At 41.2% G+C, this 27915-nt stretch overlaps 4 protein-coding genes across 5 annotated transcripts; 3 read left to right on the forward strand and 1 right to left on the reverse strand.

Annotated features, from left to right (window-relative positions):
- The first annotated feature begins 259 nt into the window (after nt 1-259).
- Nucleotides 260-5727, forward strand: LOC115689588 (uncharacterized). Of its 2 annotated transcripts, none has more exons than XM_056308369.1 (5): nt 260-1099; nt 1259-1739; nt 3500-3546; nt 3621-4576; nt 5303-5727. In XM_056308369.1, the coding sequence occupies exons 2-4, from the start codon at nt 1340-1342 to the stop codon at nt 4554-4556; spliced, it is 1383 nt and encodes a 460-aa protein (XP_056164344.1). In that variant the 5' UTR covers nt 260-1099; nt 1259-1339; the 3' UTR covers nt 4557-4576; nt 5303-5727. The 2 variants fall into 2 exon arrangements, with proteins under 2 accessions (XP_056164344.1, XP_030471560.1); XM_030615700.2 differs by having other exon boundaries at nt 260-516.
- A 7117-nt stretch (nt 5728-12844) lies between these two features.
- On the forward strand, nt 12845-15611 carry LOC115689100 (bifunctional phosphatase IMPL2, chloroplastic). Its single transcript, XM_056305191.1, has 9 exons — nt 12845-13282; nt 13403-13481; nt 13707-13801; nt 13894-13943; nt 14111-14235; nt 14370-14436; nt 14668-14757; nt 14972-15083; nt 15266-15611. Exons 1-9 carry the CDS (start codon nt 13102-13104, stop codon nt 15334-15336), a joined length of 870 nt encoding a protein of 289 aa, XP_056161166.1. The 5' UTR covers nt 12845-13101; the 3' UTR covers nt 15337-15611.
- A 2259-nt stretch (nt 15612-17870) lies between these two features.
- Nucleotides 17871-18825, forward strand: LOC130137395 (protein OXIDATIVE STRESS 3 LIKE 4-like). Its single transcript, XM_056308429.1, has 2 exons — nt 17871-18346; nt 18465-18825. The coding sequence occupies exons 1-2, from the start codon at nt 18279-18281 to the stop codon at nt 18673-18675; spliced, it is 279 nt and encodes a 92-aa protein (XP_056164404.1). The 5' UTR covers nt 17871-18278; the 3' UTR covers nt 18676-18825.
- A 252-nt stretch (nt 18826-19077) lies between these two features.
- LOC115689658 (SUMO-activating enzyme subunit 2) lies at nt 19078-26497 on the reverse strand. Its single transcript, XM_030615787.2, has 11 exons — nt 26353-26497; nt 26081-26170; nt 24155-24238; nt 23835-24053; nt 22661-22762; nt 21757-22212; nt 21414-21643; nt 20605-20698; nt 20336-20518; nt 20136-20233; nt 19078-19673 (listed from the first exon to the last, which is right to left on the reverse strand). Exons 1-11 carry the CDS (start codon nt 26383-26385, stop codon nt 19307-19309), a joined length of 1956 nt encoding a protein of 651 aa, XP_030471647.1. The 5' UTR covers nt 26386-26497; the 3' UTR covers nt 19078-19306.
- Between the last annotated feature and the right edge of the window lie 1418 nt (nt 26498-27915).

Raw genomic sequence — 27915 nt, forward strand, 5'->3', positions numbered from 1 at the left:
GTTTTTTTTCCTCACCCCTAATTTAATGGGAAGCCGCAATCAATTGGTGTTGCGAATTTCCGTCAGAAAATTCCTTGCATTTTCCCCGGGAATAAAGGCACGCACACGGACGACGTGCCGCTAACGCCCACGACCGACACGTCACTCGTACTCCGTTAACAACGTTGGCGTCTCGCCGTTTTCCCCCCAAAACGACAGCCCCGTTTTTGCCCCGCCGTCCGAAACGACTTCACACACAGTCTCTCTCTCTCTCTCTCTCTCTCTCTCTCCCTGCAGCGAGAAGACGAACCAACCACACCTCACACTCCCTCGTATCTCAGTATTTTCTCTCTCTAGAAACCTCTCGCTTCTCTCTCTAGCTCCACAGCGTTCCGCCCTCGCCGGGCGACGCTTCGCTTCGCTTCGGTTCGGTCGCGTCGGGTGCTCCCTCTCGTTTCCCTGTGCGCGGAGATTCCAGCTTCTCGCGACGACCCGCGCGGTTCGATCGGACGTGCCCTTCCCATCTCGGCCTAATTCGTATGTTTCCGATGCGTGTCGTGTCCAATTGTGGGTTCTCCACCGATTTGTTTTCGTGGGTTTTTGTTTTCGTTTTCCGGAGCGAGAGGAATTGTTTTGACCCGCGATTCTCGTTCTCCGCCGCGTCCGTTTCGGATCCGTCCCGACCTGTCGAGCGCTTTAGCTCTCTCTTGCTAATTCGAGGTGGTTCTTTTCGAATTTGACTTGCTCCAAGTAGCCTTAAAAGTAGCAGATTTAGTCGATTCCGCTTGCTTTTTATACGTGTCTGGAGTATTTGTGGTAACCCCCCTTGTATTTTTTGTCTCGTGTCTTTTGTCTGTTCAGTAAATGGCGCTTGCACACCAGCCCTCGAACCAGAGTGCGTTCGTTTTTTTTTTCCTTTTGATGGTTCTCGTTGAAGTCTGATTACCCCTTTTTCTTTTTGTGAGTTTTCTCGGCCCTTTTGTTGATGGATTCGTAGAGTTGGTGTTGCGTCGCGGGGAGGTCGGCGGAAAAATTCATTTTGATCTGTGAATTTGGTCTTTTAGGACGACGTGGTAGCCGAGTTAATGAGACTTAAGTTCATTTATGGTTTCTGTAAAGGGTGAGCGATGATTTGATGATATGTTCACGAGTTTACTAGTTATGAACTAAAAAGGTAGTTTTGTATGGCTGTTAGATCTATTCTTGTGATGTTTATGCATTTGTTGGAGCATTAGTGTTTCCTTTCAGATGATTGATTACAGTTTTACTTGCCGTCCAGGTTGAAGTCGCTGCTTGCATGATTTGTAGGAGCAAGCATCGGGTATGATGCTGGTGAGACACATGGAGAAACGTTGCACAGATGAATTGTGAAGCTGTAGGCACTGCATATTTGAACAGTGCTGTCTGGCTACGATTACAGATTTTGATTTTGGTGCTTGTTAGAATGGGTTCAGCTTGCTGTGTTGCTGCTAGAGACAAAACTATCCCAGGTGGGCCAAGTAATGAATTCTTTCACCGAAATATACGGCACTCGCCAACATGGAGCTTTCGGTGGGAAAACCGAGGGCGTGTAGCGGGTGAAGAGGCTTCTGTAGGTTGGTTTTCTGATGGCATCAGCCAAAATAATCACCTAGATGTCAAGTACGAAAGTGCTTATGCATCAGAGGATGGAAGTTCTTTGGATAGTTCCCATAGACCACCATGGCCTAAGTCTCCATTTTCTGAAGGGACTGCTAGACTTGCGAGAACTGCTGGTTCAGGTAGACAGTTGCTTTAATCTTCATTATTGTTTTCTAAACCAGAGAATTTTCTCTGAAAAGTCTATCATCAATAGCGTGTATGGGTATGTGTATGTGATATGCATGTCAATAAGTTTGTTTTAGCAGTCTTCTGCCTATAATAACGATAACAGAGTTTGTTTAGGCAGTTCAGGTGGTGAGCTTATATTGGTTATACAATGTGTGTCTCAGGTTGAGATTTGTTTTCCACCATTATTTAGCCACTTTCTTGCACACTTACCACCTTTTATGAATTTAACTGCATTTTGATTTATACCTTCAGATAGTTCTATTGGTTAGCTGGTGCACTGCTTGTTGATTTTGACTACTAGACAGAAAAAATTGTATGTCGCTCTATGAAATCTTTCTTGTGAGAAAAAGAAATCCAGGCCCTAATTTTTACGTGAATATAGAGCAGTATGGATTTTTTTCTTGAGAAGATTAAAAAACGAGAGTAAGAGAACCAAGAGGAAGAATGCCATGCTTTATCTTTACAATTTTAGTATCCTCATATCGATTTTATTTTTGTAACAAGTGGCATTTAAATTGCTAGGGCAATTCTGGTTTAGTTGCACGGCGTATAGGTGGTTTTTGTGGCCCTAAGTGCCAGTGTTGTGGTTAAAGGCGTTTGCTGATAACAGAAAGCAAAATATTTCACTATTATCTTGCCATTCCTATTTTTCAATAAAATCAAGATTGGCTAAGATGTGGGCATCTTGAGGGTGCCATCTTTCAGCGCATTTGTTGTAGAGAGAAATAGTGATAATTTCAGTTTAGTCACTGTTCACACTCTCTTCATTTATTCAGATTGTATAATTGATTTGAAGGGCAATAATGAAAAAAACTTTTGAGGGAGCATGAAGCAATTGGTATTCTAGTGAGGTGGAATGAAGTTAAAAGGCAGTCTTAAAATGAGAAGGCCTTTTCATACTGTATGAAGGATGGGCTTAGTTTTTGAACTTTGTAAGTGCACCTGAGGGATAACATCTAATAAGTACCTGATTTGTGTCAATACACCATTTTCATGGTATCTCATATTTACGCCTTAAATATTGGAGTTTTTGAGTGAGCACCTGCTGTCTAAGAGATGACTGCATATGTAGCAGGACATGGCCTGCCTGGGGTCATATAGTTGCCAAATTATGATCATTGCTGAGGTGGTGAACATCTGCATTGTGATTCCATCCTTAAGTTGTTTCTCAAAAGTTTATTTAGAACCTGTTCGACTGTTTTGACTTTGTGGTATAGTTGGCCAGCCAACACAATTAACCGTTCTATTTGCTCTAATAATATCCATTCATGATCGGATTCTCTTGTTTGGTTTCCTCAGTTTCTCATCCTTTTCTGCTTCTCTGCACCTTTGTGGTGTAGTTGTATGAGATCTTTGGGTGTTTTCTTAGTTGTGTCAACAAGTTGTTGGTGATAAGATAAGAATTAATTTTGTTAGTAGATCTAGATAAGTAGGACCGTTTTAGGTCAGGCCAAAAGATTCAAGACTTAGATGGTTTGATCACATTTAGGAATATTGACTAAAGTCATAGTTGTTATGCAAGCCCTTTCCCTGCTGAAGGGAAAAAATGAGGGTCGTTACTGAAAAGAGCACTGCTTATGGTTATTATCTATAAATTTGCAAAATTAGATCTCCTTATTCACTTGTTTTTATACTGTATGATTTGCTTTTGTAGTTTTAACGTATTGTTGGATATCCTTATTAAGCTTACACTCTCTAGCGTGTATCGCAGATCAATCTATTTCACACAACGTCTCGTTGGATGTGAATTTGGAGCAGGTAAATGTAAATCCACAGAATTTCCATTTTAATGCTTTCCGTAAATGTGTATGAACTGTTCTTGGGTGTTTTAGGCGGACTCCAGAGAATCTCCAGCTTATTTGTGTCCATCCCCTACAAAAATTTCGCACTCTTCCTTACCCTCAGCTTCGTCCCCATTGCCGTCATCCTCCCAAATTCATCTGCTGCCAGCTAGTTTAACTCCATCAAGACAATCCAGTCCTTCAGCAAAACAACCTTCACAGCAGAGATCTGACAATAAACTTCAAGGGAGTAAGTCACCAAGCAGTCAGTTGGATGCTGAAGAAAGGCCAGGGATCCCTTCCTGGAGCAATGATTCAACTAGGGGTTCCTATGGTGGGTCTTCAGATGGGTGGTCTGTCAATGCCTTTTCAGAACTTGTGGCTACTTCTCGCCAGGGTAGTTGGTCTTTTGATGGTGAACCTGTGGGCTTGAAGCGTGAGAAGATAACCAAACGAAGTAGTCAAACTTCTGCTGATCAGCAAACCTGTGGAGTTTGCACGAAGTCGTTGACTGAGAAATCATCATGGAGCGCCCAGAAGATAATCGCTAACAATGAGCTTTCTGTTGTGGCTGTTTTAATGTGTGGTCACATTTATCATGCTGAATGTTTGGAGATTATGACACCAGATATCGACAAGTATGATCCCACTTGCCCCATCTGTACTTTCGGGGTGAAGCAGACCCTTAAGATGTCTGAAAAAGCATTAAAAGCGGAAATGGATTCGAAAATCAAAAAGGGAAAGAGATCAAGAAATCAAGTGGTGGATAGTGATGTTGGTGGTGATTATGTGTATGATCGAATAAAAAGTAGCGGAAGTGATGTGAAGAGTTCTAGGGCGGGCTCCAGTTCAGTCATGAGAAGCTCCTCGGGGAAGCCTTTCTTGAGTCGCCACTTCTCCTTTGGATCAAAGGGGAGTAGGTCCCTGAAAGAGAATCATTCTACCCGAAAAAAGGGATTCTTCTGGACAAAATCTAGCAAGGAATGATCTTGTTTAGCTCCAATGAGGTGAGATTGAATAGACTTTCGTTGAAAGGATTAATTCTTCTTCTCTGTTTGTGTCAAATATATATTTTTTAATGTATGTGAACTTTGCTCAAAGTAGATGGTAGGTATTTAAAGTAGAAAATGAGGAAATGGAGCTTGATTGTTTCCATGTGGAAGTAACTGATAAAAAACAAGTTACTTCCTTGGGTTCCTATTTATGAGATTGAGCAACGAAATACTTGTAGAGATTGTGAAAAAAAAAAAAATTCTTATGAATTAAGAGGATAGAGATAGTCATCATACTGACATATACAGTAACTTTGATAGATATCCGTTTGAATTTCATGATTGTAGATGTGTTTAGATGCATCTTTAAGGTTTATTCACACATGAAAATAAATGCAACTTACACGTGTAAGTTATCTTTGGAATTTTAAAACACTTAAAGTGAGTTTGCTGGTTTCTAGGATATGATGCTTATTCTTGTGAAATTGAAGTAGGATCACTGAAATAGGTGGCTTCTGAATACATGCTATGTGCTTAGCCAGAAGACAAAATAATTATTTTGTAATTACAACCACAAACAGTACCGATCAGTCCCATGCTTTTATTTTAGGTGACAAACTTGGTGTTAACCAGCACATCGACTGAACTCGGAAAGTTGCTGCTTGGCTCATGCATGCCCGTGTTGAAAGTGGCTTTAATTTGTATTTACTTGTGATTTCTGATCCTGTTTTACCCATGCAGAATTTTCATGACAATCTCAGTCAGATAAAGGATTGCAGAGAATTCCATTTAGGTTCGATTGAAGACGAGTTGTCTGTATACACAGAAATTGTCACATTAATTTGCTGTGGTTCTACACTGTACAGGAATCAAAAGCGAAAGGAATATGTAGAAGGGTAAAAATAGAACAGCCAAAAAGGGAAATTTGGTAGGTTGAAGGCACATATGTGCTTCTCCTAGCTTATTCTGTATAAGTTCTGGTTGATTTCTATATTGATTGATAATATGAAATGATATAGAATCAGATCAAGTTATGTGAGATTGTTGTTTTTGAGTCCAAGGTCTGCCTACATGCATATATGCGGCGGCTTGGTGATGGATAGTGTTGTATCTAGATTTGCAACCTACTATCATTGTCAATATATCAATTGTTTGGCTTTGGGAAATGTTCAACCTCTGGAAAGAAAAGGAGAAGTTTAGTCATTAGTGGAAATTCTTAACCCCGGAACTAGCATGAAATGAGCGGTCTTTGTCAAACGATGGACGATCACCCTAATAGAATCGTGATTTCGTTCGGCTCGGCTCGGGGTTGGCCTTGAACGAAGTTCCCATTTCCATTTAGGAACTTCCAAAGGATTGAGAGTGCCTCCTGGCTTTTGGCGTTCAGCTCTGACCTGTCGACATGAAAATGGGCTATATCGCTTCTCATGCCATTCCACCTATAATGCTGCCGGCGGGGGTTTGGATAAATCTTGGTGCTCCAGGGGCCAATGCTGTAAGAGATAGGATGAGCTTCCGTCGGAACTTCATTTTGCAAGTCCTTGTTTCTTGGCAAGCATATTCTTCTGTGAATTCTGTTCGTTTTTGTCATCAGAATTTCGAAAATCGGGCCTCTTCCCCTTATCAGTCTCTTCCTTAAGCTTCTCCGTCTCAGGATCATTACATCGTAACTCCTTTACTCTCCCGCACGAGTACGGGTTTGATATGGCGGGTTGCTAAAAGAACGGATGGGTCGCTAAAAGAACCGATGAGTCGCGCCAATTTAACTTGAATTGTGAGTCTCGTGCCTCTTCAAGCAACTCCCACTTCTTGATCATTAAGTGAGCAAGGGAACCTCTGGTTATGGGACCGAGAGCATTGGCCGCGATATTTGCTTTTTCGGAATGATAGAGAATCTCACGGTCATAATCATTTAATGGCTGAATCCAACAGCATTGATGCATGTTGAGCTCCTTCTGAGGCTCTTGTGGTCGGTAAAAGTTTCGAACGTCTTGCCATAGGGATAATGTCTCCAGATTTTCGAGGTGAAAACTACTGACACGATGCATTCGGTGTTTTAAATCATGAGACTGCAGATGTATTGAGGCGTAAGCTACGACTCTGCCATGTTGCATAAGCATGAATCCAAAGGGCTAATTCAAAAAAAAAGCATCGACTTTGCTTTAAATGACAATTCTGGGTCGAATTTTTTTTGTCTTAATAGAAATCACTAACTTTCACTTGAGTTCCAAATCTAGCCTCGTTAACCAAAGCTCGAGATATTGTAGATTGTTATAAGCATTGTAGCATGACACAGCTTTAGAATCTCCTTTATAATACTTCCCAACAAAATCAATGTCCATCACTAGAGCCCAATATATTAAATGAGATCAATTTTATGTTCATTCGACATAGACTTTGAAGTTTCAGGGAGAGGGCTTAGGCTTGTTTTAGAAAAAAAAGGTTCTGATCGTGAGTTTGGTAGATCTCGTCCATGGAAAATCTCGACGGGTAGTGGTCCACAACTTCAGATTACAACGAAATGGTATAGGCTGACTAGAGAGATTCAATCTTGAGATATTTTTTACTTGCCATTGAAGCGAAAGAGACCATGAACAACTGAAGACCATGAATAGTGCTTTAAATTCTAACTAACAAGCGACGTGTATTTATTGCTGAGCTGGAATAGTTACGTCGGACAATTAACTATTCTAAGTTAACCGGGTCAGATTTGGTATTTAAGTTAAAGTTGGTAATTTTTTATGAGAAAAAAAGATTCGAGTCAAGATTGTCACTCAAGCTAAAGTTAATACTTTTTTTTGGAATTAAGCCCATTCTAAGTCCTTACGAGAGGCATCACTGTAAATCACGAATTCGCCAAATCCAGATGGTAATGTCAAAAAATGGGTGCGGTTGTCAACCTACACTTGAGCCTTTGGAAGCTTCGCTCTCACTAATCTTTCCATTCCAACTTGACGTTCTTCCTTTGCCAGCTTGGTCAGAGGCGCAGCGATTAATGAGAATTCTCCCATGAAACGTTGATATCCGGCCAAACCAAGGAAGCTTCTAATCCTGAAGAAGCGGGGCTTGGCCAATTAATTAAACAAGGATTCCATCTCTGCCGTGTGTACTAGGATGCCTCACCGGTGACCAAGTGTCCGAGAAATATTACGCGATCAAGTCAGAAGTTGCATTTATTCGACTGGGCATAAAGCTTGTGCGCCCGTGAGGGTTTGAAGGACGAGCCTTGGTATGACTCATGCTTTACAGGGGTCTTAGAGTAACCTGAGTACTGGCAACACGAAGACAATCACAAATTTGATCTAGAAACGGTCGGAACACACAGATTTATCAAGTCCATGAAGGCCGCAGGCATGCTCTAAATCGAACAGCATAACCAAGAACTCACAGTGACCATATCGCTCCTTAAGGTGGTTCTCGGAATGTCCTCCTTTTTTGTGTGAAGTTGGTGATATCTGGATCGAAGATTTGTTCCTTGAGAACATCGGAGCTCCTTGCAACTTATCGAATAAATCATCAACCCTCTCGGCAACGGATACTTGTCCTTGATAGTGACTTCATTCTCTTTTTCATGAAAAGCATTGGGGCTCCCCCATGGCAATGCATTCGGTCGAATGAAGCCCTTGTCCAACAATTCGTGCAATTGGACCTTCAACTCCTTAAATCCCGTAATAGTAATGCGCTTTAGAGACCGATTCGGTTCTTGTAGCTAATTCGATGGTGAGTTTGATCTCACGTTTGGGCGGTAATCCAGGAAGAACTTATGGAAATACGTTGGGAACTCGCAAGTTACAGGGATCTTTTCGAGTTTCGGCTCCTTCTGAGCTTGATCGACCCCATTGCAAAATATCCATATCCCCGTTTTTAAGGAGATTGAACGTTCGGAACAGCAACCTCAGTCTTCTGCTTACTAAAATATGTAACTAGGACCTCCAGGAGGATTTAATTGGATCAGCTTCCAGGAGCAAACGAGTCAGTGTGCCGAGTGCGAATCTAATCCATTCCCAAGATAACATCGAAGTCCATCATGCCTAAGAGGGTTAGGTCTGCACAAGATCACTGGGACGCCACATTCGACTCGCAAGATTTGCTCATCATATTTTAATATCATCATGCTTCCCATCGGGGTAGACGCTTAGAGTGAAGGATCCTGGGGCTCGCATGGCAGATCAAACATATGCGCGAAACAGAGGAGATAAAATGTGAGTAGCACCAGCGTTGAATAACGATGAACTTTGATGTTCCGAAGGGAAACATTCCCTCGAACATTACATCATCTTAATACATATCTTAAGAACAGAAGGGCTAGAGGTTACCGCGACATTCCTAACTCTCTTGTTCCTAAGGGTTAGCTGCTATGACAGTGTTAGAGGTCTCAGCCTCCTCTGGAGTCAAAGCATAAACTTGGTCTTGAGCAGGTGGTCTTTCGACATTCCCTTGTGGCACTCGAGGCCGATGAGAGGGTTGGGAAGCTTGTGGATGCGGCGGCTGATGCTGGGGTCGGTTCCTCTGCTGCCAGCAAACCCTCAAGCTACCGCACTTGAGGCAAGCACCAGTAACCCAAGACAGGGATTCACGCCACGGTTGACTCGACATTTCTTGCATTGGCCCAGCGCAGGCAGGGCATTCAGAGTCCTTGAATGAGGGGCAGGTCGAAACTTAGCTTTACCATTTCTCTTCCGATCACGGTAGATGAATCTTGAATTGTCCAGAATGATTTCTTATCGCAATGATGTTACGAGCTTGAGGATATTGTTGGGGCTAAATGGGATTGCTTATTGTCTCGGTCAAGTCCTTGACAAGTTAAGCATGTTCATTAAGATCGTCACAGACAATTAAGGTTTAACAGCACTGGCTTGCTCCTGATCTCGGGGTGCAACCCATCTTGAAACTTATTCATGTAATCTTCCAGATCCTTGATCAAACGAGGCGCGAATCGGGATAACTCAGCAAACTTTGCTTCATACTGATCCACGGTCATCCCCTCTTGCTTAAAGTTCACAAATTCAGCAATCTTTCGGTCTCGAGCACAAGCCGAGAAGTACTTGCTAAAGAAGGCTTTGGAAAACCCTACCCAAGTGGGGTTGGCGGGAAATGGGAAAAGCCGATGACTGGACGCCCTCCACCGATGGTAAGCTTTCCCATCAAGTTCATACTCAGCTAGCGTATCTTCTCGACCACCTCACGATCCTGCAGTGCAAAAGATCCTCTCCATCCCGTCGATCCACTGCTCAGTCAAATTAGGGTCTCCAGAGCCAATGAACCAAGGAGGATGGACCATTCAGGAATTGCTCCACCAATTCCTTCTGCACAAGAGCAGTCTTCGCCATGGCGATAGAGAAAAGCTTACCCTTGGCGTCGCGCTTTTTGGCTCATGAGATTCCTGACATTCTCCGAAGCTGCAAGGTTCCATCCATGCGGGGATCCGAGTTTGAGCTCGACACAGCTTCGGGGGTAGTTTTGGATCCGGAGTGCAGTTCATGGTCACTTGCTTCCCATAACCAATTTCTCATCAATCTACTTCTTTATAACGAGTTTTAATGCTAATCCAGGCTTTCCAAATCAACTTAGGATGCATTACTCATGTGACAATCAAATGTAATGCCTGTGGCTCAACCAAGTCACCAATGCAATCAAGTAAAACATGCTAGGATTATCAAAACAGCTTCCCTACCAGTGGGGTGTAGTGCAGCTCAAGCAATTCAATCAGATCTATCAAAACAGCAGAGTTCAATCACAAATACATGCATTTAGTCCTCCTATGATAAGAATTGCTCCCGTAACTTCCGTTCTAACTCATCTTATAAATCCTTAGAATCTTAAGCTCTGATACCGGACTGATATGATGCGCCAAGATCTCGAGGTGAAGCTCGGATTGATCGAGAAACGTGAAGATGTGACGTATGGAGGAGAGAGAACCATCTTCGAAATGAAGGACCTTATAATTCTCTTTAAAAAGAAACTTGAACAGTTAGGTTTTATGAAACTTGGTACTGAAGCAACTCTCAGACTCTACTTGTAAACTTGACTTAAACAATGAAATGAGTCATAAAAACTCGAAGGGCACCTTTCGAGATGAGAAAATTCATGAAAGTTGCTCCTTAATTTAAAACTTCTACGACGTCCAAAGTTCTGGTTTAAAGCATTGGATTCTCAATCTATGAGGCATCATGTTCGGTCCAGAGTAGTTCGGGCTAATTCGCCAATACTTTTTTAAAACTTTTTTTCTAAGAGAACATTATTAATTAGGGATAATGACATAAATGGCCCATAAACTTTGATTCAATGTGCAATGTGGTTCCTTAACTTTTAATTTGTTTAATGTGGTACCTGAACTTTAACCCAATATGCAATATGGTCCTTAAACTTTTAATTTGTTTAATGTGATCTCTAGATTATTGATACATGTTCAATGCAGTCCTTGAATTACATGAAAATGTTCAAGATCAGGGACAAGATCAAACATATTCATATAATCCACTGACTAAATTGAACGTATACCACATTGAACAAATTAAAAATTCAGGTGCACATTGAGTTAAAGTTCTAGGATAACATTGAATCAATTAAAAGTTAAGAAACCACATTGCATATTGGATCAAAGTTCATGGGCTATTTGTATTATTTTCCTTAATTAATATAAAATTACTTAAATATGCAAATTCCAAACAAAAAAAAAATTTAAATTCCACACCCAGCTTTGATGGATCATAACTTTTGGGATAACTTTTAATTTGGGTGGAATTATGAGGTGCAATTCAAAACGCCCATTCAAAGCCGGTCGCCTAGGGCCAAAAGCGAAAGGTATCAAAAGAGGCTAATTTCAGCCTAAAAAATTCCACTTTTTTACGTGTTTCCGGCCATTTTTTGAATTAGCACTAATTTTTTTTCGTTATTTCGATAGTTCAATTCATTGGTAACTTCAATTGAAAAACTAAATATTTTTCTTCATTAGAATGAAAAAATATCATACATTATTCACATTTATTTTATTACGGATATTAAAATAAAGATATAATTGAATAGTTGGGGCCATTCCAGAACTAATTCTAACCTGACCGAAGCGGAAGCGTAAGGCCTGCCCAAAGATTGGACTGGTCATTCAACACTTTTGGAATATTCACTAATTTTCATTAAGTGGTATGGATTTTGTCCCAAATGTATAATGGTAGGCACAATCTATTCATACGCAGTGGTCTTGAGAAGATAAACACAACTCTCACTCGAAAAAAATTCTAAAAGTACCTTAATTTTCGTACGACACTTACTTCAGTATCAAAACTTTTCGAGCGATTGCTGTTGTGCCAATTTGGTAAAAATTTGATCGCTTTAAATGTCATCAATGATATGAGTGACCAAGAAAATCCAACGTGATATTATTTTATTATTAATCGCTCTACGTGGCTCGTCGGAAAAATCCAATCAGCAAAAGCCATAAGAAACAACGCCGTTTTGGCCTAATCGGTTAAAAAGAACTGAGCAAGGCTTCCCAAAAAAATCGCCCATTCACAACATCAAATAAAAAATTGCTAAGCCCAAAAATTCCAATCGGCAATAAAAGCGGCCAAACTTAAAAAGGGTATCTGAATAAAGGTTGAATCAAACCAAACAAATAAAGATACCTGAAACATACAGATGGTAACACATTTTTCTGCACCCAATCTCATTTTCCATAAATCAAAAACAAAACAAATCAAAATTTTCGATTTCCTCTCGTTGTTTTCGGCGATGGAAGAAGCACTTTCCACTGCAAATTGCCGGCTCGTGAGCACGGAAAAACGCGGTCAAATCGATTCATAAGCACAAACAAAGCAGCAGCAAAAAAGCGAAATGAAACTCGCCAGCACTTCCAGTGAGATCTTGGGTGAGGTCGAGCCTCACCAGCTTATGGCGAGGGTCACCCTTGCCGAAGGCTAACGAGGGCGAGACTCTTCAGGCGAGAGGGGGGGACCTCGCCAGATCCCGGTGAGGCCAACCCTCGCTGGCCTCCAGCAAGGTTCGAACTTTGTCGGATTTTGGCAAAGGCGAGCTGTGCTCGAAGCTGGCGAGACTAACCCTCACCGATTGTAGCCTCCGGCTGATCGTTGGAGGCCGAGCGACCGGTAGAGGAAGAGGAGGGAAAAGAAAAGAAAAGAAAAGAAAAGAGTTACCCAAAGACAGAAGTGTCGGAATTCATGTTAATAAAATCACGACACCAGCCTCTCACCTCAGTCTCCCCCCCCCATCCATCTCCTATTAACCCACCTCTCCCTCTCTAGCGCCGCCCACGAGTAGGAGGAGCTTCCACCCTCACTCTCTCTCCTCTTCCCGCCTGTTATAAAAATGGCGAGTCGAGCCCACTTCGCAAGAATGCTGCCGCACCCCCAATCCCATCACCACCTCTCCCATCGGACCCTCCCTCCTCCGATCATCTTCTTCCCCCCGCCGGTGGTCCCGTCCTCCGTCCCTCGCTCCACCACCCCGAACCTCTCCTTCTCCTCCTTCTCCGCCCTCCGTTCTCCGGCCCCCGGCGCCGCCGCCGCGCTCGGGTCCCGCCCCCGATGGCCGCCTCCGCCGCCGCCCCGTCCGGCGACCGCGCCCCGGGCCCCGAGGGGGAGGAGGGCGGCGAGGAGGAGCTCGGCCGGCTCGCCGAGGTGGCGGGCCGGGCCGCGGACGCCGCCGGGGAGGTGATCCGGAAGTATTTCCGGAAGAAGTTCGAGATCCTCGATAAGGAGGACTTGAGTGAGTTTGTGTGTGTTTTCTTTTTTTTTTTTTATGTTTTTGGGTTGCTGTGGGATTGGTCCTGGTTCCTGGTTTTCGGTTCTTTTTGGGTGGTGATTTGTGTTCTCGATTTCGGCGTAGGTCCGGTGACGATCGCGGATCAAGCGGCTGAGGAGGCCATGGTCTCGATTATACTGGGGAGCTTCCCTGCTCATGCAATGTATGTGAAGTACATGAACCGAAGGCTCGGAAGTAGTGATGATGCCGTAGTGGTGTTTCGTTTGGCTTTCTTGAAGTATCGAATTGGGTTTTGAAGTGCAGGGCGAAGAATGGGTTTTGATTTTGATTATCGATTGACCGTCTGTGGGGAAATGTATGATTAGAATAGGAGCGGGAGAGTGAGATATCAGCAGTACCTTTGATGCCCCTAGTTTTGTAATTGCAGCTATGGAGAGGAGAAGGGGTGGAGGTGCAAGGAGACATCTGCAGATTATGTCTGGGTTCTGGATCCCATAGATGGGACAAAGAGCTTTATAACTGGTATTTTTCGCCTCTTCGTGTATCTGCCTTTTTTTTATTTTGTTATGTGGTAAAACCCATCTCGAGTGACTCAAAACTCTTATTTGTTTCAGGAAAGCCTTTATTTGGTACTCTGATTGCTCTTCTACATAAGGGTAAACCGGTGAGAACTCGGCAGACTTTGTCGAGTTTTATGTCCGAACATGTCTTGCCATTAGAAAAATACTGTTCTTGGGGACGTAAAGTGAACAATGCTTGCCTGAGCTTTACGTTAAAGCTTTATAGCAATACTATCAGTGTGTCTGATTATGATGATTATGACTTCCTCAGATTCTTGGCATAATTGATCAACCGGTTTTAAAAGAAAGATGGGTTGGGATATCGGGAAAGAGAACTACACTAAATGGAGAAGAACTGTCGACACGTGCATGCACAGAATTATCCCAGGCATATCTGTACGCTTTTGTGTATTGTTTGTGTAACCCATATGAGTTGGGCTTCGATTATGCAAAAGAAAGTTGACAAGCATCTGCAGATGAATCTTTCAATTGATGTATCTATTATCTGTTTTCACGTTATACTTTCTCAGATACACAACAAGTCCACATCTCTTCAGGAAAGAGGCTGAAGAAGCGTTTGCTCGTGTTAGAAGTAAGGTTGGTTTACACAATTTTTTAGCTGTACTTTTGCATATTTTTAGGTACGCTTAGCCAGCTGATCGCAAACTCGTGGTGATTGAAGAGAATCGATACTTTGGGAAAGTTCTGATTTTTCTTTTCCCTCTTTTTTAGAATTGCCCATTACTTTCCGCTCATAATCCTGCATTTCTTTTATTTGATGAATTTATAATATGGGCCATTCAATTATAATATGTCAACTTTCTGCAGGTAAAAGTGCCATTATATGGCTGTGATTGCTATGCTTATGCTCTTTTGGCTTCTGGCTTCGTGGATCTTGTCATTGAGTCTGGTCTAAAGGTACAGTGTGCAGTTTTTTTAATGCATATGACGATTCACGTTATGTGAAACTGCTGAGCAATGAAGCATCTGTGTCCCATTAGAGGACTTCAATGATTATCCACTTCCTGGTTTTGCGCCTTGAGTAGTTTCATCTTTCATATCACGCAAAATAATTAAGCTCTTAAAGAATTTTCAGACCCGCTGAGTAGTTAAATTTTTCTTTTTCTACCAGCCATACGATTTTCTCGCTCTGATACCTGTGATTGAAGGAGCTGGGGGTATTATAACTGATTGGAAAGGCCACCAACTTTATTGGGAACCTTCTCCGGATTCACTTGCACAAGGTATTATCACCATCTCATCTGTGAGGTTCACTTTAAGTCGGTTTACCTTCATTTATTTGTGTCATGACTTATTTTGAGTTGCTGATGCAATTGACGAACCTCGTTTATAGGTGCATCTTGTGATGCTTTATAATTGTATATATGTGCTTCATGTTTGAAGGACTTCTTTCTTTTCATTTCAGGTTTTAATGTTGTAGCAGCAGGAGACAAACAAGTTCACCAGCAAGCTCTCGAATCATTACTGTGGCAGTAAGATTTTGGATTCGGAACAATTGATTTACCATAGAACTGGTAATCCTTTGGTTCTAATGCTCGGTACTCTGGTAATTTTTTGCAAAACCATCACAACCTTGTGAATCTCGATGAACTGGTGTAGGGTTAGAAGGTTAGAGAAAGGTGATTTATAGAGACTGCCATTATGCTAAAAGATAGCTATCGCGGTGAAAAATTTGAGTGACGGATAACTATGCTGCAGGTTGCAGCCTAAGTTCCTATGCTTAAAATGTATCAGTCTCTCATTGAAATGGATGTTTGGGAGCAATATCTAAGGAAACGTTAGACACCCGATGTTGGACCTGAGCAAGTTCTTAAAAGGCGCGAGGGGAGATAGGGGATGGAACTCCCCGGTATGGTATAGGGAAATTCTAAGTTAAAAGCCTGAAGTAACATTTAGTTCTGGGTGGAAAAAGATGTCTATTATGTCAAATCACTATTGAAGTCAAGTTTGACATTTCTATGCATATCACAGGTCATTGTGTCCTCCCATGGTAATAGTTGATGAAATGGGTATGGCTATGACTTCTTCAAATAAAAGAAGAAACGCCTTGAAACTTGAAAGTTACAAATATAGGAAGAGAATGCTAGAATAGAAAGGAGAACACTGTTGTTTCTTGGCAATTAAAGAGTCCACAGTAGTTCATCCGGTTGTAGTGTTGCTTCTTGGCATGCAATTACAGAGTCGGATGTCAAACATTAGCTCATCCGAGAATTAAAGATTTTGTCAGTAGCTTTATGAACCCCCGTACTGTCTTTTTATCCAAAAAGTAAAGTTTAATGCTTCTGTTCTATATAAATCAACTTGGAGGTCCAAAAGTGCAACCGGCAATAGCCGTTTGTCTTGTATTCTTGTATAGTTTAGATGGCTTAAAGTATTTTGTCCGATAGGCATAATGTACGACCGAACGCCGTACTGTTGTACAGTGGAAAAATTGATGTACGGCGATTTTTTCCTCGAACACGACATACTCGTAAGGTTGGGCCTGAGAGAAATCATCATATATCAAAGTACCACAAAAACTTCCTATGCCTTTACAACATAAAGTGGTATGCATTTATAAAATGTCGTATAATATTAACAAATAATGTACTATGATTTTGGCCTTAAATACAATCAAACGTTTTATGCCTACTGAAATTTGTTTTGGAATTGATTAATATATTTTATGCATTCGATGTGGGTCTAATAAAGTAACTTAGGAGAGTGCACATGAATTAACTTAGGTGTTTTAGTGCACATGTGAAACTCTTAACTTCAATTTTGATTCATAATCTTTTTGTTCTTCCATTACATTTGCCTTTGGACCTTATTTTTTATTTAATCTTTTTGTTCATGATTTATATTCTTTATACTTTTCGAAAATTTTAAATTTTAAATTTCAATTTTTCTGTTTTGATTTTTTAATGTCTTTCTTTTCTTTCTTTCTTTTTTTTTTTTTGCTTTTGGTAATTTTTCGTCCGTTGTCTTGAAATTTTCATTTAATATTCCCTTTTTGATCTTTTCGACAAGTTATTTCTTTGGTCGACACTAAACAGGCCCTTAATTTTTTTAATTAGGGCTGACATGGCGCCTAGTTGGACGTTAAGTCAGCGCCTATTACCGGAAAATTAAGTGGATTTCAGTTGAAGAGAATCGATTTAAATATATAAAATAAAGGTGGCATTACGTGATTAAATCAAAGTTTTGCCTCATGGCAAATGATACCTAAGTTTAGTGGCCACCGATGGACCATAACACTCCCAAGATTCCTGCAATCAGATGGGGTGTCGCTGTTGAGGGATTTCCAATTCAGGAATTGGAGGTCACCTGTCTGAATCCTACCGACTACGAGTAAATTGCTATGGAGAAAAGCCACTTGCATAAGCTAAAAGCTTGAGGTTAATAGGTTTGTAAGCTTGCACGATATTTGATGGGTTTCCAGTAAGTGGCTATTACGCGATAGGAAGCAAGAGATCCATCATTCAGTGATTCGCCCATTCATGGTTCAGACAGTTCTAGGCAAGAAAAAACCAAATGCTTCGCGCAACGAAAAGTAGGGTTTTGGCTCCTGATGGTTAATCTAAAACAATTGCATCCGCTGATAACGTGAGATCATATAATTAACGATCGCGACGGATTTGATACATGGGAACTCGGGTCCAAGCAAGAATTTTGTCCATGGAGATTGAAAGTAAAGAAAGGAAGGGTGAAACATTCAGAGGGCTTTTAATGTACAAGCCCTCTTACCCACACATTACCAAATGATGTCCCTATGCGATCCCATGAATTATGTCATAAAACATTAACTTTTACACTACATAAAACTTCGTAATGAATTTGACATCGATCGGATGGCGAGAACTCAAGAAAGTGACCACAATTCGCCACTTCACCGACATGATTGAATGGAAAAATGCATGCTCTTCTATAGTATCCCTAGATAAATGCAAATTCTATTTTAGTAACCTTTCCAACCAGATAAAATGATCTGACCAAAAAAAAGAAAAAAACCAGATAAAATGCAGTTCAAGGTCGACACTTTGTCGAGGAAGAACCGCTAATTTTGCCCGCAACAATAGGAGAGTTGGAGGGCTAAAAGGCAAAGATTCCAACGAGAAAGATACGCTAATTGAGGAGGTTAGAACTTAGAAGATGTACATGTGAAATTGGATCCATCTCTCTCCATCCTCTTACGCAAAAATTGCGGGTGATTAGAGAGGCCTCAGAACAAAACGACCCTCATAAATAGGACTGCCTGTGATCACTCAAGCTCCGTGAATTGCGTGCACTCTCATCCTCATTTTGTTGATGTAACCTACTGACATATATCTACCTATCAGCTCCTGCTTCTTCTCAGATTTTCTCTCTGAAATCCTCGGAAAGAAGCGACTTCCCTCCGCTTCGGTTCTGTCCCTTCTTCCGCCTACGATAGATCCGATATGGAAAATCAAACGGACGAGGCGAGGATGTTCGACATGCGCATGTTGAAGACCAACCTTCCAAAGAAGTAAGAACTATGACCAATGGATCGTGTTATTGTTCGGTGTTACGATGAGTTTGAACCTAGCATTTTACTGGGACGAATGTCTCTCTTAATGGTTTCGGGTTTCTCTTTTCTCCTGCAGAAGAGGGTTGTCGAGGTATTACTCGGGAAAGTCGAGGTCGTTCGCATGCATGGCCGATGTGCGGTGCCTCGAAGATCTCAAGAAACAAGAACACCCGGACGCCAAGAAAAGGAAATACTTGGAGAGGAAAGAAGCACCATTTCCTCCATACCCATGTCGAAGTGCATCATCTAGCAGCACCCAATGCCTTAGTAGCTGCATCGGCGTGTAGATGCCATGATTATTTGAGGCATCTCTCTCTCTCTCTCTCTCTCTCTCTGTATTTACTCATTCATGCTGTACATAAACCAAATTTTGAATGGATTGGTGACAAAAAATTGGACCAAGACAGAAAGTGGATCTGGACAGATTTCTTCAGAAAGTCCAGATTATCATACCTCGCTCCACATAGATCGTTATCAGAAGCTTGAAATCGACCAAAAATTTCCATGAGCTTTCAGAAAAGCAGAGCACACTGGCAAACTTCTGTCTACGTCGATCTGTTACGCACATTCTTTTTTCGAGCTTTACGAGCGCACTCTAAATTTCAAAGCACGCACAATAACAATCCTTCACAAACCCGAGAGATTTCAGAAATTGGATATGAAGCTGCCAGTTACATGTACAGAGGATCATAAGTAAAATGAGGGTCACGCTTTGTTAATTCACGCATTACAAGTCGAGTTAGTTCTGCACGTTTCTGGTGCAAAAATGAGGGCTGCTTCTCACATCTAGATCAAGTACACGGCTTGACAATTGGCTACGTCTAACTCAAGCGATTGACTACAGATTATATGGGACATCAACAACTACGCGCCAAAAGAATATCGTCTCTCAGTCAGTACAAAATTAGGATGCAAGAACTAGTGCAGGTTTCTCTTCTTGCTAGGGTCCGAGTCTCCATCGCAGATGAAAACAACATCGTCGTCGTCATCAAGCTCCTCCACTTTACCGTGGTTGTTAGTTTCGGCAGCAACCCTCGAAGTACCCATGCCATCACTATTCGAAATCTCGGCCAGCTTTCTTTTCTTGTCAGCAGGAATCTCAATATCCGCAGGAACAATCTCTACGTCTTCATTTGTTTCAGCTTGCTCCGCACTTGTAGGCATGTTCTTAGATGTGCCAACACCGTTGCCTACATGGTTCTCATCTTTCTTCTCGACTGCAGGAGCTTGGGTCCAGCCAGAGAGAACCATTCCATCAGGTTCCTTCTCCTCATCAAATTCCTCCCTGTTAAGATCCAATTGCAGAAGTCAATTACAGGGTGATGTGATCTCTCGTAAGTCTAGCCACACAGAGAAAAGGTCGGTTATAAAGGGCATGAAATGGATACACTCTAACTCAGCAATATGTCACGATGGACCAAAGACTGCCTACTTTTGAAGTGATTTTGGAACCATATGACAAGTATGCAAATTAAAGTCATGCTCCTTCAGAGTAGATAAAACAATTTAACTTCTTTCAAATCTTACACAAACTGCACCAATATCATAAAAAAACCAAGATGACCACTTCTTAATGAGGACCTATTGGTAGAAAGGAATGAATATTCAAGGGTCCAGAATGTTTAGAGAAGAAACAAGGAAGTCAAACCACCTGAGGTACTAAAAAGGCTGAAAGTAAAGATGTATTACATCTTTAAGAAAAATCCCACCACCACACATAATCCTGTAGAGAGAGAGAGAGAGATACCTATGTTTGATGTTAATATTACAAGTCAGCTCTTGTTGGAGATCCTCAACTGTAAGGAGAGTCCCACTTGTAACAGGAGACGGAAGCTCTGACAAAACCTGGGATCAGAAATTTGAAGAAAAGAAGCCAAATAAGAGTTTGCATCAATTGCACCCCCAACAAACACTCGAGAATAAGCTTGAAAAACCAAAATGAATCACCTTCTCAAGGTTTGCCGCATAATTTGCAACCATGTCTTCTTCAAGATCATCACCAACTTCATAAAGAAGGGCTGACCCGTGCATGATAAGGGGAAGGTTCATTCCGAGCTTCGCCTTCACAATTTTGTCAACGAAGTCTCTTAAGGTTGATCGATGGGTGTTGATTTCCAGGGACAGCGGTGTCTAGTATCAATCATCTCATGCATCAGCAGAAGACCATAGGACATGCATATAAAAATTCCACCGATAGAATAAAAGCTGTAAACTACCTCAGAACAGACATAGCAGGATTTGTTCGGTTCATATGGTTCCACCGGCATAAGCAACATCTTCTTCGATGGATGCTCCAGACAATAAGTCATCCTGAACAGATCATGATCAAAGTTATAGTAGTTTGAAGGTCAGCTAAATAACTCATATAATACATGTTTTACGTGCATCGACTGATGCATGATAACAGAATAATAGCATCTCTAGAAACTCATGCCTAAAGTTTTTTTTTTTTTGGTTATAAACTCATGCCTAAAGTTAACAAGCAACAAAAATAGAAAAACCAGGCATAAGTAACTTTCTCCTAACCCAAGTTGCTAATGCACAAGTTCTTCCCTAAATACACCAAGTCTCTGCAATTAACAAGAGTGGACACTTCTCAATTAGCAGAGTGGAGGATCACCCCCAATGTTACACCCTATTTACTCTTCGAAGTTCCAACCACTGATCACTTCTCTTTAATGTCAACTATACCCACATGACTGCTGATGTTTGCTCCTTCACATACTTTTCCTGATTCCCAATATGATTTTGGTTACTCCCTGAAGCTGAAGCAGAAATAGTCTGCACCTTAGCCAATTGGATATGGATACTGTCAGGCAGATTAGACAAACAGAAGTGGAAAATTCTAACAGATATAAGAATCCAAAGAACGCATCTAGAGATTGTAAATCCCATACTTCTTTCTCTTTTGAGAGAATGACAGAGCAGCACCAGAAATGATCTGTTTAGGTACTCCCAAAATTTAAAAATGGCCGATACAAACTATGAAGAGAGAGAGAGAGAGAGAGAGAGCTCTGATCCATACCTATAGCTTTTCGCATCCTTCTGCAGCACCTTGATTGCCTCAATCACGATCAATCCAGCTATAATAGCATTTGTCGTAGCAACAGCATGAACAATGTTACCCGCTATACCTTTAGATTCAAAAAGGCTGTGCAGAGGGATACCAAAAGAAGAGGCCCGGATATTCGCAGCAGAAGTAACAAATTCCACGGCCAATTGATCATCTTTATCAAAACTAAGGTTTCCAATGTCCTACCAAATAATTAAGAGAAAAAACAAAAGCTCTTTGTCTTCAGAATGTGCAGAGCAAATTTGTACATTAATCAAAGCAAAACATCTACATAAGCAAGAAGCAAAGTTAATACCTTCTCCCTTTTCCCAAAGAAAAGCTTCAAAGCCTCCAAAAAGATCTTTGAATTTTCCATAAGACTCCATATTTCTTGTGGATTTTTCATGCCCAAAGATGCCATGGCAGAGACTGAAGATGGATTTTCAGTTGCGCTCCCTCTATCCATATTTCCATTCTGCCTAGTCGGTCTTACAGGTAATACATCCTTACTATAAATCGGCCTCGGCATATTGCGGTTTTTCCATGTCTCTTCATTAGACAAGGCCACTTCAATATTATAACCAAATACGTGGTCGTATATTCTCCTTCCATAGTCCTCAATGTCTTCATCTGTCCTGCGCTCAAAAACATCCTCTGTATGGTCTGAAGTGCTAGCATTACCAGAACGCACATTCAAGTCATTGTCTTGTGCTTTGTCTCCAAATAACTTCGCAAACAGTAGGTCTTTCGCCCATACAATGCAGTGAACAAACTGCCCATCAAGAAAATATAACAAACGTAATGAATTATTCGAGGTCAAATAGAACAAATATGATTAATTTTATATAGTGTGATACTAGGGTTTCTCTCAATAATCTAGGTAGATGCAGCCAATTAACAACAATAACCTGACACAGCCTTGAAATACACTTATTATTATGATGGAACTAAACTGAAAACAGCATATCAATTAATTTATCAAAACAGATGATAGTACATATTTCCATAAAAATTGTAATTCAAAACGTCCCACACAATATTGAGTAAATCATTACAAATTGCAAAATAATCCATATTCCAAATGCCTGATGCATAATCCGCACAATTATTCAATTTAATTCCCACAAATAGCTCACATAACCCATATCACGCTATATGAAGGCAGAGGTGAACAAGGAGAAGAAAAATAATGCAAGCAATGTGTTAATCTAAGCAAGTACCTTTGAAGGCGTACTGGTGATTGTGCATACAGGGTATGATTTTGGGGCAGGTTTTGGCTGGCACTCATAGCACTCTGTTTTTCCCTTCAGGTGTATCGTTACCTGGTTATACATGTGTTTAAGCAAAATCAGCCGTAATTGCAAATTAACAGAATATATTAAGTGATAGAGGATGCTAACAGAGGATAATTCAGAACTTTTCTAATCACAAATCATCGGCAAGTCCCGTAAGCTTTCACGTCATAATTCCAAATGATTATCAACACATCACCAGCAAAGACTCCAAGCTTTTATATTATTCCAATCAAATAATCATTGTTTACTCCTTTGAACAAACATTTAACTTCTAACCTTTTGACCTATTAAATGTTATAATATCTTCACAAAGCATAAGTTCAACAATTTTATAGTTAACAATGCAAGATCATGGAACCATAAAATTTGGTTTTCTCAGTCAGTCTCTTATCTCTGGACATGATTATTCCCAGGCAATGTCTGAGCAGTGAACAAAATTTAGGAAGGTCAAATAGATTATGAATACTACTTTTTCCAAATAGATAATTAATACTAGTTTTTCCATATTAATTCATACATCAATTTTTCCAAATTATATGAACTATGCCCTCTCTAATTGTACTCAATTCATATACAGATGAACTCTTTAAATTGAGCCACAGCCAGCTTAAACTGTGAAAGGTGTCCTAGTGCTGGGACAGCACTTCAAAAACAAATGTAATACACATACCATTTTATGACTAGAGGCTTCATTTGCCCCTTTAAAGCACTAATTATCATTCCATAATAACTTTACGACAACAATTATTAAGGTTTACAACATAAGGCCATGTTCGGTTCAACAGCATTAAATGTTGCAGGATGAAAAATTTCCACCAGGCCATCAAATAGGGTATTTTATCTTAATATTATCGTTGGAAAGGTAATGAGATGATCTCTATTCATCCAAGAGATCAGTTGACAATTCTTGGCATAGATCACAACATCAAAAGTTATGGAGAGTGATAGCTGGAAATCATACAGCAGTTTACAAAGAATAGATATATTCAATAACAAACAAATGAAACAGCTACAAGTAGTTCATCAAAGAAATAGAAAAGGTCATGCAAGATTGACACTGTGGCAATAAGGCAGAGGAGCGCATGAAATGACTTGTCACCTGTCCAAGAAACCCAGTAGTCCCACTCTCAACCAAGGGAACATCAGCTGCCAAGCATAATCGATTTACATGTCGCCGTGCATCCAAGTTGTCAAGTCCATTCAAGACAACATTAAATTGCTTAAAGAAGTCTACATTGAATTCAGGATCCTTGACGTTTGCATGGTAGGGCGTGATGCTTATGTTGGGCCTAAATCTCAAGATAGCATCCCGAGCAACCTGATTAGAAGAATATTAGGAAAATAATGCAACTAAAACTACACAACTAGAATCAGTCCAGGTACTAAAGGAAATTGTTGATTTGATGCAACCGGAGATACCTTGGCCTTTGATTGTCCAACATGTTTCTGACGAAACAAAAATTGCCTGTTAAGGTTGCTGACTTCTATCGTGTCCATGTCAATCTGCAAGAACATTTCAACATTTACCATTCGGAACACTTCATGCAATTACTGAGCTGATAACAAAACAGAAATTAGCCACTCTTTATGAATGCAAGGGGTTTGAGGCCCAAAGGTCTAGGTTACACATTTAAAAGGAAGGAAACTAAGGAAGCTCTTAGAATCAGGAACACATTTTCCATAAGACCATACTTCGTTGACAAAATGCATGTTAAAGGCAGAATACTAACAGAAGAATTAAGTCCCAAACACTTGCCTTTTCAATTTCAACAAGAAATTTAATATAAATACTCAAAGCTTTAAATTCAGGTGCTGTAAAATATTTGCATACCTCTACGAGATTGACGCAACACATGCAATAGGTTCCTGATGTTATGTACAATCAACAACAAGGCTTCCTAAGTTTACATGGTTAAAATCAAGAATAAAGAGACACAAAGGTACACATCCTGGATCCATCCATATAAGGATGAACAGCCTAGAATTACATGTATGACCAGAGTATGCAGCTACCACCATCAGAGAAAAGAAAGATCTGCCCCCCTCCGAATTTATCATTTTCTTGCCGTATGCACAGCCTAATGCACTTCCAGAACACAAAGAGCCAGAAGCAAAGATCACATCCTAGTCATTAGTGCAAAGTAATACACTTTCAGAACACAGTAACCATAAGATCTGCACCACCTCTTACAAATCTGCACCACCAGATGCGGTCATATGGCAACCAGGAACTCTTCAATCAGTCTATCATCTAAATTACGCAGGCCATTCAAGATGACTATGCATGCACAGTCATATGTCTTGATTATCAAGACTAGGGAGAACTCATCCACTGCGACACAAGCATCAAACTTTTTTGTTTCCTTCAAGCCACACATAGGGAGTAAAACCAATAAACTATGGGCAATATCCAATCCAACTAGATGTTTAACATCCACATAACCCGTGAAGGCTCCAAATGGTTCTAAATCCCCCATGACACAAAGAAAAACAGTGATTGCTGAGATAACCACGATCAGTTTATCAATGAAAGCTCATCCAATGAAGATTTAAGCGAATAGCTTATTGTACCCTTGTTGGCACGTAATCCTTGATTTAATGCAAAAGAAGTAGCACATGAAAACAGAAAGCCACATTTTGGGTGTGAATGCATTGTTTTACCTAGCGCAGTACTACTGAATTTTAGGGATTGTCCCATGTCAGAAACCGGTTTATCTACCATCCCCAGGGAATGGTGGCCAGAGGGGTAAAAACCCGACAAATTTGGTAACAAATTGCTCGTGCAGGAAACATAATATGGTAATTTAGTTTGTGATAATAAAGATTCCATACCCCACATCGATTTACTGACGCAAAAGAGTAAAAAAGCCCAACCAGGGTCGATGGGTGTTAACCACCTGGGGAACCCAAGGTATTCTGGAAGCGCCAGTCAGCAACTACTACCGACTAAACCAAACAGTAGCATCCAAATTACACAATCAAACTCTCCACTGTAAATACGACCCGAATCAGACAGCGGAGCACGAAACAAAGAACAAACGGCGGAGCGCATGCACGAAAAGGAAACACGGGGTGGCATTCTTCCTCCACAGAGAACCAACCAGGCTTCCCCCACAACCGAACCGAACCCCCACCTTCGAAACCCTAGCGACACATCATCCGCCCCCCATCCGGGAAGAATCAAAATTAGCAGCAGAGAAAGTACAAGATTCCCCCAAAAAGAAATTCAAAATCACAGCACTCGAGAAAACCCTAGCCCACTAAGCATCGACCCTATTGCTGCCCAAGAAAGGCAAAAAACACACTCGCAAACGCGCGCGCGCAAGAAACGCAAACGCGACTCACAATATGGATATCCTTGAAACCGGAGAGAGCGAGGGTCTTGAGAAGCTCGCAGCCGATACCGCCGGCCCCGACCATGAGCACCTTCGCGTCCTGCAAAGCCAAACGGAAACCCTCAGCCCAAAAAAAAATCGAAAGCTTTTCCCCCCCCACCCCCACCGCCCACGCCGGAGGAGGAGGAACGAGCGAAGGGGGAGGAGGAGGAGCAGAGCGCGGCAACCCCCGAAGGAGGGGCGGCGGCGGCGGCGGGTCAACGGGTCAACGGAGGGGGTTACCTTCGCGGCGGAGAGGTGCGGCGGAGAAGCCATGGGAGGGGAGGGGAGCGAGAGGAGTAGGAGGAGGAGGTGAACGGGAGGGGCAAGTGTCGGGCAGTTTGAAATTTTGGCATATAATAATTAAAGAGAGAGAATCTGTAGAGAGAGAGAGTGGAGAGTGGTGGGGTGGGGGTGCGGGTGGGTGTGTGGGTTCGTGCGGGTGCGGCCAAATGGTTCGAGGAAAGCGGGGGGCGGCGGCTATGAGGTGAAATTTTTTTTTTTTATTTTTTGGAGGCGCCAAAAGGAGGGCCTCTCCCCACAAAGTAGAAAAGTGCAAACCGCCAAATAAAAAAGAAATGGGAAAAGAAAGAAGAAGAAGAAGAAAATCTCTCTCTCTCTCTTCTTCTTTGTTTTATTATTATTATTTTACTAAGAGGAAAGAAATGGAAACGTACTCTTCCGTGGGGGAATTGAATTGTATCGACCGAGGCCAATTAGGGGAAGCGCAAGACTAGAGCTCATTGAGGAGCGGGTCGAGCCTGGCGGCATCTGATCCATAGTAAGCTCGTCCGGATCCATCTATAATTAAGAAAATGATAATTGTCCAAAATGTCATTTGATTTTGCTAATTTAATCCCAAGTCTTTTAATTATGTCAATTCAGTCCTAAATTTTTTTTAAGATTTGTCAATTTAGTCTTAAACCTATTATTTGGATATTTGGCTGGATGGACTATATCGGCAAATCGTAAAATGTTTAAGATTAAATTGATAATTTATCAAAATTTTTAGAATTAGATGGGCACAATTGAAATGTTTAAGACCAAACTAGCACACTTGAAATGTTTATAGCTGAATTGACCTCCTTACAATATGTTTAGGACTATTTAGACAATTTTCCCGGTTAAGAAATATATTGAATCTTCCTTACAATATGTTTAGGACTATTTAGACAATTTTCCCGGGTAAGAAATATATTGAATCTTCCATGTAGGATTGATCGCATCTAAGCGGGATAAAGTTGTGCGGGACAAGTCTGAGAAGGGAATTGGGTTGCCAAGTCTCGGACATTTTACCCTCCTGGCCAAGTGTGGTCGAGCGAGCCCAAATGGGGCTCTCGCTATACGATCGAAGCTAATGGGGCACAAACTAGCATTTAGGCTCCGTTCATTTCACGAAAAATAACTTCTAGAAAAACCTTGTCCGGATTTTCTGGCGCTCGTAGAAAATGAAATAGTCAAGGAAAACATTTTCCATCAATATAGAAAACACATTCAAAAGTGAGGAAAATGTTTTCCACTTTTCACCTCACTTTCTTTCACCAAACACATTTCACTTTTACTTTTATTTTTATTTTTATATTTATTTCTTTTTTTAAAACTAAATTTAATTTAATTTAATTTAATTTTTTTCCTTTTCTTTCTTTTTCGTTTTCTTCTTCCTCGGCTGGTCGGCGACTGGCCACAGGCGAGGCTCAGCCTCATTCGCCAGGTCCAAGCGAGGCCAACCTTCGCCGGATTTGTCAAGGCCTCGCCTATGGCCAGTTGCCAACAGTTGCTGTGGCTTGCGACCGGCAAAGGAAGAAA

Source organism: Syzygium oleosum, unplaced genomic scaffold (assembly GCF_021117445.2).
Source record: "Syzygium oleosum isolate NSW1041296 unplaced genomic scaffold, Sole_v2.1 Sole_v2.02, whole genome shotgun sequence".
Lineage (NCBI taxonomy): Eukaryota > Viridiplantae > Streptophyta > Magnoliopsida > Myrtales > Myrtaceae > Syzygium > Syzygium oleosum.

Coding starts and splice junctions, on each gene's coding strand:
- LOC130137395 (XM_056308429.1), top strand. CDS start 18,279: ATGGAAAATCAAACGGACGAGGCGAGGATGTTCGACATGCGCATGTTG. Junction 18,347..18,464: donor AAGACCAACCTTCCAAAGAA/GTAAGAACTATG, acceptor TTTCTCCTGCAG/AAGAGGGTTGTCGAGGTATT.
- LOC115689100 (XM_056305191.1), top strand. CDS start 13,102: ATGGCCGCCTCCGCCGCCGCCCCGTCCGGCGACCGCGCCCCGGGCCCC. Junction 13,944..14,110: donor TTCTACATAAGGGTAAACCG/GTGAGAACTCGG, acceptor TGACTTCCTCAG/ATTCTTGGCATAATTGATCA. Junction 14,437..14,667: donor TTGCTCGTGTTAGAAGTAAG/GTTGGTTTACAC, acceptor AACTTTCTGCAG/GTAAAAGTGCCATTATATGG.
- LOC115689658 (XM_030615787.2), bottom strand. CDS start 26,385: ATGGCTTCTCCGCCGCACCTCTCCGCCGCGAAG. Junction 22,763..23,834: donor CTACTGGGTTTCTTGGACAG/GTGACAAGTCAT, acceptor ATGTATAACCAG/GTAACGATACACCTGAAGGG. Junction 20,234..20,335: donor ATGCGGCAAACCTTGAGAAG/GTGATTCATTTT, acceptor TTCTGATCCCAG/GTTTTGTCAGAGCTTCCGTC.
- LOC115689588 (XM_056308369.1), top strand. CDS start 1,340: ATGAATTGTGAAGCTGTAGGCACTGCATATTTGAACAGTGCTGTCTGG. Junction 1,740..3,499: donor TGCGAGAACTGCTGGTTCAG/GTAGACAGTTGC, acceptor CGTGTATCGCAG/ATCAATCTATTTCACACAAC. Junction 3,547..3,620: donor TGGATGTGAATTTGGAGCAG/GTAAATGTAAAT, acceptor TGGGTGTTTTAG/GCGGACTCCAGAGAATCTCC.